This window comes from Oryzias latipes, chromosome 15, assembly GCF_053564925.1.
Source record: "Oryzias latipes strain Hd-rR chromosome 15, Olatipes_Hd-rR_3.1".
NCBI lineage: Eukaryota > Metazoa > Chordata > Actinopteri > Beloniformes > Adrianichthyidae > Oryzias > Oryzias latipes.
The window spans coordinates 9,222,323-9,235,164 of NC_136251.1; the positions used below are offsets into that span (position 1 = coordinate 9,222,323).

Sequence of the window (12,842 nt, forward strand, 5' to 3'; positions counted from 1 at the left end):
CAAAAAAAAACTGTCTCATATTTCATTTTTCTGTTTCTCAGGAAAACAATCTCTCGATCATGCAGGATATGCAGAAGGACAGTTGGATCATGGCATGTCTATTTTGACAATAAAAAACGTGTTGCATGTTCTAACCTGAGTCTCACAGATGTCGGGCCATGGAGGGAATGAGACATACACAAACATCTTTATTTGTTTCCCCAAAATACTTCATACATCCAGTCACTTTAAAAGAATGTGCTAATATTTCTGAAAAAGGATTATTTGCCATTAATAATCAACAAAGGTGAATAGATAGCAGGATTAGGACATATTTTCAGGAAGTATGGAGCTTTAACATCCATTTAATGAATGATTGATGCCTCTTTAAAGACTGTCTTCAAAGGTATTTTTTAGGATCTCTTCCGCTCTGGATTTTGGACGACAAACAAAGCAACTGTCCCATCTTCTCTCTGCCACTGGTATCTGCAAAACAACAAGCCTTAAGTATGTTTGTTTTTTCTCCAAACTTTGGGATCAGAAAAATTCAGTGATTTCTGCCTAATAATCTAATCTTGGAGATCCTGAAGAATCTATTGCTTCATGTATACTCACTTGCTCTGCTCGGGAATGAGTACGCTATCTCCAGCAGACAGGCTAAACTCCTGTTCAGCCACAGTTACTCTTGACTGTCCCTCCTGAGAGAAGAAGAGGAAGATGGAAGATTAGCTGAAGCAAAAATGTGTAGCATTCAGAACACAGACAGGAGCATCCCTGAAGCTACCTTTTTCACATACAGTAGTCCTCAGCAACACACATTCAAGCACCCTTCTCCAATGAAAAGTCTATGTAAACAAGCATAAATGCAAAACTCTTTTGTTTACGCATCGCTATGCAAATTACTACAAATGTTTTCGGGCTCTACGGACAAAACATTCAGCCATTGAATGCGCATTGAAAGCTTAATCAGGTCGAACTTTGACCAATCTGGATTCAGTAATGACTCATGGATGGCATCCCTTTTAATTCATGGAAGTACCAACTGTTCAAAAATTGATTAATAATTGCAGTTTTTGCCCAGACATTATTATATGGTACCAGGTCTTTCATATTTCCGAAAGGAACTGTGAAAGAAAAAGCCTGGAAAAAGGTTCATGAGATTAAACGCGTGTCCCGTGCCCGGTGTGTCCAAAGCTTCCCACGTACCAGTTGCCAAATCCAAACGTCAGTTAGCCGCACTGATGTCTCAGTCAGTCCAGGTCCAAACACCATCACCTGTCAGAATAATAAAAGTAATCTTTATCTGTTACCATAACCAGCGGGGCAAAAAAGTGTTTAGTCAGCCACCAATTGTGCAATTCTCCCACTTGAAAAGATGAGAGGCATGTCATTTTCACAGGTATACCTAAACTATTAGAGAAAAAACAGAAAATCATGTGGTCGGATTTTTAGAAGGATCTATTTGTAAAATATGGTGGAAAATAAGTACCGTATTTTCCGGACTATAAGTCGCACCGGAGTATAAGTCGCACCAGCCCAAAAATGCATTATAAAGTAGAAAAAAACACAGATAAGTCGCACTGGACTATAAGTCGCATTTTAACTTTCACAACCTTATATGACACAATCATAGCAGACTGTTTATCTAATAATTTCACAGTAATTTTTTCTCAAACTTATTTATTTATTCCTTTCATGAAGCATCATTGGCCAACTAATACTCTGTTTTCATCCTGTTTTTGTAGAAACAGTTGTCATTTTTATTGCATTTCTGAATCTATGAAATCATTGGAAAATAGAATATTATGTTGTTAGCCTTCAAGATCTTACTGTAAAAAAAGTTTGCTGATTCTCTGAGTCACTTAACATACTCTTAACACTTAACATACCTCATACATCAAATTGACCCAGGAACATAATCTCTGTTCCTCACAAATGAACATAACAGGAGGGTTAACAATAGGCCTGCACAATATACCGCAAATTTATCGTTATCGCAATATCCAGCTCTGCAATATGCATATCGCAAAAGACGGCGAATATCGCAATAAATCGCAAACCCAAAATGTGTTAAAACAATCTTCTAGCAGCTTGAAGCATTTAACGAATCAAATAAATCCCTTTATGCTTTGACCAATCAGATGGACGCCTTCCCATTGTTGACCAATCAGATGGAGGCCTATTATGTTAACCCTGGTCCTGAAGAGCCTCAACCCTGCCTGTTTTCCAGCTCTCCTTAACCAGCTTGCTGTTGATTGGCTGACTCAAGTGATTTCACATCCTGATTGACTGACCACACCTGATTTTGGTTATCATTATCGAGCAGTCTAGGGAGAATTGGAAAACAGACAGGGTTGAGGCTCTTGAGGACCAGGGTTAGCCACCCTGACGTTTGTCCCCCATGTCGATGAGGGTCATTTGGAGTATAATTTTTAAACTGTTGCAATGAAATGGGAATGATGTTTTTGTTTATTTTTCTATTTGTTTATTTACCGCAAATTTATCGTTATCGCAATATTGATCACTAATATCGCATATCGCAAGTTTTCCTCATATCGTGCAGCCCTAGTTAACAATGTATTTATTTCAATTTATTTCTAATATAAGTCGCTGCGGAGTATAAGTCGCACCCCTTGCCAAACTATTAAAAAAAGGGCGACTTATAGTCCGGAAAATACGGTATTTGGAAAATTAACATAAGTCCAACTCGATATTGTTATACAGTGATCCCTTGTTATAACGCGGTTTACTTTTCACGGTTTCGCTACTTCACGGATTTGCATCGTGCATTGTGTTCTGCATTCTGGTTGGCTAAAAAGTCCCTCCGCTTCTTCTCTACCTGCGCGTCAATAATGTTGCAGTTTAATATGTAAACGTACGTAAAACAGCTTACCAAATTTACATCACGTTCGCGCAAATTCTCTTGATGGTGGCATGTCGGTGTATAAGGATCTTTTTGCAAAGCAGAAAAACAACAACTGCCTATCACTATGTTCTTCTCCCGAACAAAGAAAAAGAAAACACTGCAGAGCGGAGTCAGGATGCAGCGGCTCAGTCTGAAGAGCAGTGAAATACACCTGAGTCACTGTTTGTCCGACTATACTTTGTATTTTTTTTCATAATCATTTTAAATTTTCTCCCGTTTAATCCAATACGCGGGTCGCGGTGGGTGGGGCTAATCTCCGCAATTTGAAGCCTTCTGTTCACATGAATGATTCAAATTATTATTTGACAGTACAGTACAGAAGTTACTTGTTGAAAAAAACGCTTCTAAAGTAATTTTATTTGTGAAACAAATGCTTGAGCCTGTAAAATGTTTTGTTCTTTCTATTCAATTTATAATGGAGTATTTAATTGTATAATAATAGTTAAAAAAATAAAGGTTTCTACTTCACGGATTTTGCCTATCAGGGGTTCTTTTTGGAACGTAACCCTCGCGAAAAACAAGGGTTTACTGTATACCCTTTGTTGACAATGTCAGCAGTCAACCGTTTTCTGTAAGTCTTCACCAGGTTTTCCCAAACTGTAGCCGGTATTTTGGCCCATTCCTTCATGCAGATCTCCTCTAGAGCAGTAATGTTTTGGGTTGATTGTCATGCTGAAAGACCCAGCCACATTTCATCATCAATGCTTTTGCTGATGAAAGGAGGTTTTCATTCAAAATCTGAATCGTTTTAAATGGGAGAACTACCACAATTGGTGGCTAACTAAATACTTTATTTGACCACTGTACATCCTGTTCTCTCCTCACTGACGCTACTCCTGCAGAATATTTACATCTGTACTTCTAAGTGAAGCTCTCTGGAACACTTTTATAAGACCACCTTTGAGGTGCCTTCACATCACAATAATTTCTTGGTCTTGGAGTGAATACAACACTGTTCACGCCTCCATTCGGTTTGCTCGGTGGCTGTACATGCAGATGGACAATACGAACTCACGGTATGTGAAAGTGAGCTAAAGGGAGTAAATTATGTGAATGCACTGAATTTTGAGAAGCAACAACCATTCCACAGCATAAAAACTGAAGAAGCGTAACATTCAGAAGTTGGAAACAGAGTCAATGGGATTTAGAGAGAAGACATAGGTACATTTGGCAAATGACGTATATTTATATAGCTCTTTTCTTTTTTTATTTCAAGACCCACTCCAATCATCTTTTGAGCTATTGTAAAAGCGTTCCCAGTGGCTCATTAGCTGTTTTTAGCCATTTTTTTTAAACTGTTGTTTTCTAGGACATAGTTTCTTCAGAGTGGCTGTAGTTAATTAGAAATTGACTGTGGGACTGTTGGTGAGAACTGTGGAGCAAGCCCGTCCCCCGTCCTGTTGTTTAGAGGTCTCTGTTTAGACGCTTTCTTGCTGGCTTACAGCCTCTCATGCCGCCAACCTAACATTACATGGTGCAACAAAAATGGCGAGAAATATTGGAGCTATCCAGCCCTACAGTTTTCAGCAGGATAACAGCTCAGACGAGGAAAACAAAGACGTACATGGATCTATCTGACTGCCAATGGATGCATCAGAATGGAGTGGAGAAGGGAGCTCGTGCCCCCCCAGCGTATTCTTTTTTGATATCGCAAAAACAGTGTAGAATTGATGCTGGCTCAAAATGGTGCCAGTGTCAACCACCAGGTTCAATGTGGGGTTCAGTTACTTGCCCAAGGACACTTTGACACATTGGTGGTCAAGTCAGAAACCGAACATGCAATCCTTGACCTATCAGCCGGTCTACCTCTGCACCACAGCCCCCGTTTAGTACTGCTTGACAATCAGACAATTAAAGGGACGGTTTTCATCGTTGTGCTTTATTCCCTGAATAAACAGCATTTTGACTTGGGTGGTTGTTCCAGTCTGTAGTCTCTGCTTTGCTCTAAGCGTACCATGAGAGAAAAACAAATCAGATCAAACCATTCTCAGGCTATTCAAATCCAGTCCAGAGGACCGTTTGGTGTGAAAGATTTGACGTTACATCAAACTTCTTCAGTGACGCGGGGAAAAAAGCTCTGTGCATAAGAACAAACAAAATTATGAAAGCCTAAAAGCCTAAAAGAAAATAAATATTTAGATAATGAATATTTGTTCAAGAGGAAATAATGTTCTGCTTTGACTGGAAGTTAAGCAACAATGTGTCACTAATGATCATTACTAGAGGGATTGGTTACATGAAATGAGACATTGTTGATCTAGAGATCTAGTGTTTTTGTGTGCCGTCAAAACTTTTAGGTCAACCGTTTTTTACTCTTCTCTTTCCAAAGTCTCTGGAATCATTCTAGAGTTGTTTACTGAAAACGTCCTAACCAAATTTACATTTGGGGATAACCTGAACTTACAAAATGTGCTGTTTTTGGAGTTTTATTTCCTTGTCAGAGGGTTATAAAAAAGTCTGAACTTGCTTTCCCCAGAACAAGGCTGTTTTCTTAAAAAAATGGTTTTGTTTTTAACACTTGGCAGCAACATCTGGTATTGGGTGTTTGCGCAAACCTGTGAGTCTTTCACATATCTGTAGGATTGACTTCCCCATTTCTTAGGACTTTCATTCCATTCGCGCTCCAAAACTGCCCGATACAGGAATTCAACTCTACAATAACTCACATTGTGACAGATGACTGTTGCAAATTTTGCACATTTTGCACATTGTTACCTGTTTGTAAATAGTCTTTAAACTCTACCGCCTTATTTGTTTACATTTCTGCTACATTTTTTTTTTAATGATTGTTTTTATTTTATTCTATTTTCTCTTATGTTAACTGCTACGGTAACGCACAAATTTCCCACGTGTGGGATCAATAAAGTACTTCTGATTCTGATTTGTGTGTCCCTTTTTGTAATCCAAGAACTTGTAACACACGCAGACATTGATCCTAATGCATCAGCACTCCCACTCTGCAGTGGCTCAGAAAAAGGTTGGAAAACTGATGATCTGACTGATGTGTTATTGAAGAACAGATTATTTGTTTCCTCTGGTTTGTGCCTTCAACGAGCATAAACTGAACTTTTCCTTTTGTTCTTTTGCACCTCTGTCTCAAACTGAGCTCCAAACATGTCGATGGGATGGCCGTTGCAGAGGGACGGCCGCTGCCTCTCCAGCCAGTCTTTGAAGGAGAAAGGTGTCATCACGTTCATGGTGCTCAGCTGAAAAGGAGGTTCTCTGAAGACCTCATCTAGTCACACAAAGACAGTCGTTCAGCAGTTAAAACACCAGCTCCCCCAACAGGCAGAATTTCTCTCACCAACGTCAAAACTCACTTGGATCAGGTTTTCCCGTTTTGAACTGCTTTGATGCCATAAATCTGCAGGGCAGAACAAAACACCCGCTCAGGTGATTGCATTGAGAAATTGCTGTGCGGGATAAAAGAAAGGTTGTCGTACTCTTTGATGATTGGCACCAGTTGAGTTCCCAGATTCTCACAGTAGAACCATCTCTCAAACAGAATGTCAGTGGTGTTGTCCACAAAGTACCTGGAACAAGCAGCACACGCTTCTCTACATGAGAGGCTTTGGACATCTTTTCACATTATGTTGCACAGAAGAATCTGTTCAATAGCAGAGCTAGTTCAATCATTTGAAGCCTATGTTTTTGCTTCTGAAGTCTCGTAATCAAGAGGCCTCCCTGTTTTTCAAAAGCGTGTTTGATTTTTTGAAGATGAGAAAGTCAAGATGCTGTCAGGCGATGGAACGTCCAGTCCAGCGCTTAATGCCTAGTGTCTCATTGCGTCCCATTTCTTGAGGTTTCTGGTGTGACCTGACAAGGGTTTTAAACCAATTCCAATTCCCAAGGCAGACACTCCTCCACCAAGCCAATGAGCTGGATTCAAGCCCAATTTTTAGTGAGAGTGCCAGAAGAAACATTAAATTAACGAGTTTCTTCATACAATAGTCAATAGTGTGCTGGCAGCTGGAGGCTAAGTGGCATGAACTGTGACTCTGAGAAGACTGGATGTATTGGTCTTTACTGTGAGTTTTTTAATCAATGCCAAGGAGTTTAAAGTGTCAACAAGGATCCTGGAGAATAATTGGCAAACATCAGAAAAAAATCCTCCACACCAAAATGCAACACAAAAAGACTGTTTCACTTTGTAGATGCTGAGGATTTTTCATTATGGCTCAATAATATGCCTAACTTAATATGTATATATATCTGTGTGCAAGAATTAAATGTATTCTATTTTAAAACAAAGTAGGGGTCCTTGAATGTAATCTATATGACAAATCCTGAAAATGACAAAAATTTGATTTACTTTAAAAATTCTTACATTAAAGACCCACCACAATTAAAATCTTGTTTTGGGTGTTTTTAACATGTTCTTGTACCATTTATCTCAAGATGGAGGACCGCCCTTTGACTAACATGTACACCTCATGTCCACAGTAATAATGATAAATCGCCAGCAACTTTTTGCTTTTTATTTCTAGCCCCCCCTCACACACACACACACACGCACACACACACACTTCTTTAACCTCCCATTTTTTTCGTTCCCCCTTTCTTTTGTACCCTTATCCTCCATCTCTAGCATCTCTTCTCTTCTTTTCTCCGTCGTGTCCTTCCAGTACAACAAACAAAATGTATACAAACATAACTAATGTAAATAAAGTTTAGCCTCAAATACAAAAGAGGTTTATTCAAATATACACCTTGTTGTGTGTGTTTGGAGATTCACAACCCAGTATTGCAGCAGAAAATCTGTTCAAAACAAAAGGCCTTCCGCTCTCATCTGTTTGCTCAGCTGCTGAATACGATACCTTAAAATAAATAAATAAACAATTTAAGCTCATAACTGCATTTCTGGGTATTTGTTTTTTCATGGTGAATCAGTATTATGTTAAAAATGCTGTTTGAAAAAGCGTTTAGTTGTGACACAACAACTGAAATTCCTCTGATGCATCCAGACAAATACGTATAGGTACGTTTTCCTCATCTGAGCTGGCATTTGACTCAAAACTGTACCACTGGATTGCTCCGATATTGCTCGCCATTTTTGCTTCACCTCTAATGTACCTTGGGGTAGTGAGGGGCTGTAAGCTAGTGGTCGAGAGTGTAAACACAGGGATCATGGGATATAAGCGGAGGGTCACTTCAACGCCATCTGTGCCGCCCACAACTTTTCTGCTGCTCTGCAGAAACTATGTCCTAAATAACAACACAGGGTTTTTTATTTTTATTTTGGCCAAAGAAAAATGTGTAATCATAATTAGAAGACCACTCGGAGGGCTTTTACAACTGATAAAATTGCAATATTTTATTTTATTTGAATCTCAACTTCATCACAGTTTATTTTAAGAATATTTTTTCTACATTTTTAAAATATTTTCGTCCGGAAAGTTTTGGAATAAAGTTTTAGAAAGATAGTTGTTTTACCAATGAAGGAACGCCATCCTTTATTTACAAGAAGAGATGGGGGGGGGGTGTTGCAGGAGCGGATGCGTACCTCAGACAGTCGGTCTCGTTCAGCAGGCGTCTCCTTTCCACCACCAGACCAACCGTGTTGGCCTGCCTCTGAGGAGAGTGTGGGATCCTAGCTGGAAGCAGAAATATCTGAAAATGTTCACAGGTGGATTGTGGGTAAGAATCATGCTGTTTAGACATAGCTAATCAAACTACCATGTCCCAACAGTTTCTTAAACAAACTACTGTTATAAAACAAGCTACAACACTGTAAGTGAACAAGAATAGTGGCCGACCTCTCCTTCTTTGATGTGGACGTCCTTGTGCTTGCCGTTTTCAATTATCTTCAGACACATATCACCTTTCAGCTGGTAGAATAACTAATGTAAAGGAAAAGTCAAAAATGAAAAATGTTGAGACTGCATGCTTTAAAAATGCACACAAAATTTCACTTTATTGGACTTAATCAAGAAATCCGCTGCAGTTTAGTTTGGGAGGTGACTGAGCTGATGTAGCTTCTGCCTATTTTACCCACTGATTGATTTAGGTCAGTTTAGCTCCTCACTGAGTTGATGAGTTGATCATTGTGTGAAACAGCACATGATCTCAGTGGTTCTTATCAGGCGGTCCCTAAACTTTGTTCAAAAGTTTTCAGCTTATAAAAAAAGGCTGCAGTTAGAGATCTGAAAAGATCTTACATCCCTGAATACAGTTTCATCTCATTGGCTTCCTGTTGAAACCAGAATGAAGTTAAAGTTCTTCTTACATATGAAGCTATAAAAAACCAAGTCCAATCATGTCCTAAAATGTTTGCTCCACGTTATTCCCAGCAGAGCTTTCGCCCCCAACATTGTAGGCTTGCTGATTAACAAGCCAAAACAAGCAGTTCAGAGACACAAAGTTGAGAGTAAACACTTAAATTACCAAAAGATTCCAGTAAAAAAAAAAAAAAAACTACTGAATTCTATTGGACATTACTTAAAACTTTTGAAAAAATGAATCATATTTATTTATATAGCACTTATCATACAAGCCTTTTTGTAAATATAAAATACTGGTTTGGACAGAAGCAAAAATTTAACCAAACATGCAATCAAGTATTTCATTCACTCATTGAAAACAAATTTAATTTATGTAAAATATTGATGTTTAATACAATAGAAAATGATATGTGAACCTGTTTGTTGAAAATGTGTAAGTTCATGCTTTTAAAAGGACAGTTCATGACTGCATTGCCGATTATTTGCAAGTAACTCACAGTGGGGTAATAAATGATTGTCAGTTTCAAGATTGTGCAAGTTGTTCTGCTTAAAGATGAGTTTGGTCTGTAATGTTTATCAAAGACACACTTCAGCTGTGAAAGACAGAATGTAAAAGAATAATACAGGAAATCACATTGTGGGATTTTTAAAGAGTCTATTTGCATAATGGCTCAGAAAATAAATCTTTAGTCAATGACGAAAGTTCACCACAATACTTTGCAATTTAACCCTGGTCGTCAATGACAGAGGTCAAAGGTTTCCTTTAGGTCTTCAGCAGGCATTCACAAACTGTAGCTGCTATTTTGGCCCATTTTTCCATGCAGATCTTCTCAAGAGCTGTGATGTTTTGAGGCTGTGACTGAGCAAAAAGAACTTTCACCTCCTTCCACTGATTCTCTAATAGATTGAGGACTAGACTGGCTGGAACACTCCAGAACCTTGGAATCCTTGTTATTTAGCCATGTTTTTTGGAATAATTGTCATGCTGGAGGTTCTAGCCATGTTTCATCCTCAGGGCTTTGATGGAAATAGTTTTTTGCGCCAAAGCTCACCATACACAGCTCCATTTGTTCTTTACTTAATACAGATCCATCATCTAGTCCCCTTTGCAGAAAAGCATCTCCAAAGCATGATGTTTCCACCCTCGTGCTTCACAGTGTATACTGTTTTTTGGAATGCACCTTCCCTCCAAACACAGCGAGTGGTTTTTATACCAAAAAGTTCCAATTTGGTCTAATCTGATCACATGAATCTTCATCCACTTCCAGGTCATCCAGATGGTCTCTGGAGAACTTTAAACAAACCGGGACATGTGCTGGTTTAAGGGGGGGAACCTTTAAAGCTGTGTAGGATTTGAATTTGTTAGGGTTACAACAATCTTTGATACTGCGGTCCTAGATGTCACCAGGTCATAGACCAGTTCCCCTGTGTAGTTCTGGGCTAGTGGAGGTGTAAGTGACCTCTTATTTCTTTCATTGTCTAATAATTGCAATCAGACTGTTTAAGGGCATGAAAATGTGTCTTTTATACAGATAACCAGTTCAAACAGGTGTCATTAATACAGGTAAAAAGCGGAGGATAGAAGAGATTCTTGAAGAAGTAACAGGTCTGTTAGGACAGAATTCTGGCTTATTTGTAGTAGATCGATACCTATTTTCTGCATCATTATAAAATTAAATTCTTTAAAAATCGTACAATGTGATTTCCTGGATTCATTCCTACATTGTGTTTCTCCGTCAATGTGTATCTATGATGAACAATACTGACATCTTGCATCTTTTTAAATAAGACAATTTGCAGAATCAGTGACTGATAAATACTTTTATTTTTAGAGGATTTTGTTTAAATACACGAGATGCCTATTAGTCCTTCTTAAACACTCCATGCATATATATATAGTTGTCATTTACAACAGTATTTGTTCTTTGTTTACTAGCCCTCCCACCAAAATAAAGTTAATATGGTAAATATTTAGCAATCCAACACAAACTGTGGTAGAACTAGAGAAACTTAGTCGAACTTTGAACCATTTCCATGTCATTTCCATTTGAAATCAGATTCTCTGTCTCAGTAAACTTCAAAGGTCATGTCAACATCAGGGAGGAAACAAATCAAAAGAAAGAACTTTTCAATGTAATTCATGACATGAAGTGATCAGCATTGCAAAGGAGTTTTTCTGAAACAACTCATTCAAATGATCAAATTGCACATTTCAGGTAGAACCCATTCACCTCTTCTCCTTCCTCTATGTGGTAATCCTTCCTGGTATTAGGACCTCCAACAAACATAATTTGAAGCTGAGAAAAGTGCCTGAAAAAAAGAGGAATTAACAAAACATTACACAGTCAGTTTGTGTCAAAAGACTGATATTCATTTTTTAAACAGATAAAAACGTTTTTTGTTTGTATTTCAAACTGTGTTTATAGTCTTATGAATTGATCATTGTACACTGATATTTATTGTCTGCAGAGGCAAAGCATGACCTACTTATAACATACTGAAAGAAAAACATTCCACTCACATGAGCTTGTTGCATACCGGTGGTAAAAAAGCTTTCTGGTTCTCTGTAATCCATGTTTCCACATTCACCAAAAGAGGTTGATCACTCATGATTCTCACAAATAAGACAGATTCGAGTCCTACACGTTGTTCTCCTCCTGCCTTTTAAATGTGCTGATGCAGAAAGTGAAAAAGCGGAAGTGCCTCTGAAGGGGGGAGTTGTCTTTTGCCTCACAGGGGAAAGGTTGCCTTTACTGGTGTAATCAGTTACAGTGTTACTGATTGTGCTGCAGTAACTCCACAGATCCAGTCAAATCTTGTTCCACACTTACAGAGTTTGTAAAAAAAAAAAGAAGCAGCAAAATACAGTCAAAATTGCATGACTGTCAGTGTCATATAATATGGAGATGAAGCGTCTTTTGTACAATAACAAATAATTGATTTCATTATAGATCTGCAGTTGTTTGCCGAATAAATGTCTTGTTGAGCATCCTTGTTTGAACTGTCTGAGAAGAGTTAGGTCTCTTTTGTGCATCTGAGACACTGTTTTGCAAGTGGTGAGCCAAAATCATCACCACTCCCCTCCGTACTTGAGAAGTTTGTAAATGTAACTGTTCCTGCAATTAGATTCTTGAGTGTTTAAAAAAAAAGAAAAAACTAATATTGCTTTTGTAAAACCAAATCTGGAAAAACCCATGATAACACTTTATAACAATCCTGCTTTCATTATTGTTAGCAACTGTAATATTAATTATTAATTATATTTTAAATCAAGTATTAACAATTGCTTGAATGCATTACTTACCGTTACTTTTGCTTTAGCAAGCATTACTGGAGAAATGTGGGGCTCAGTGTCTAGCCCAAGGACACTTCAGACAGAACCGAAGCTTTAATATTCTGATCACAGGTTTCCCTAATTGTAAGATTAGGGGTTCGATTCCTGCCTTGCTTGCCAATGTATCGAAGTGTCCGTGGGCAAGACGCTGAACCTCACCTTGCCAATGGTGGAAGGTTGGTGCCAGTGTTCGGCAGCAGAGTCGCCACCAGCACGTGAATGTGTGTGTGTGAATGGGTTTGTGACTATAAAGCCCTTTTGCCTTGAAAAAGGGTAGAAAAATACAAGTGTACACCATTTACCAACCTTCCATAATAAAACCTATTTAAAAAAAAAAAAATTATTTTAAATTATTTAGTCTTATCTATGCATCAATTAACAT

General features: G+C 38.3%; 1 protein-coding gene across 1 annotated transcript; it reads right to left on the reverse strand.

Moving 5' to 3' along the window:
* Positions 1–168: 168 nt before the first annotated feature.
* Positions 169–11,834, reverse strand: haao (3-hydroxyanthranilate 3,4-dioxygenase). The gene is made up of 10 exons (XM_023962998.2): positions 11,648–11,834; positions 11,358–11,436; positions 8,662–8,745; positions 8,409–8,515; positions 6,349–6,438; positions 6,226–6,269; positions 5,995–6,140; positions 1,186–1,254; positions 595–677; positions 169–465 (listed from the first exon to the last, which is right to left on the reverse strand). Exons 1-10 carry the CDS (start codon positions 11,734–11,736, stop codon positions 393–395), a joined length of 864 nt encoding a protein of 287 aa, XP_023818766.1. The 5' UTR covers positions 11,737–11,834; the 3' UTR covers positions 169–392.
* Between the last annotated feature and the right edge of the window lie 1,008 nt (positions 11,835–12,842).

Excerpts from the sequence above, each read along its gene's own strand:
- haao (XM_023962998.2), bottom strand. The coding sequence starts at position 11,736 with ATGAGTGATCAACCTCTTTTGGTGAATGTGGAAACATGGATTACAGAG. Across the intron at positions 6,439-8,408 it reads AACGAGACCGACTGTCTGAG|GTACTTTGTGGACAACACCA; the intron begins GTACGCATCCGC and ends TGCTTGTTCCAG. Across the intron at positions 6,270-6,348 it reads CTGGTGCCAATCATCAAAGA|ATTTATGGCATCAAAGCAGT; the intron begins GTACGACAACCT and ends TCTGCCCTGCAG.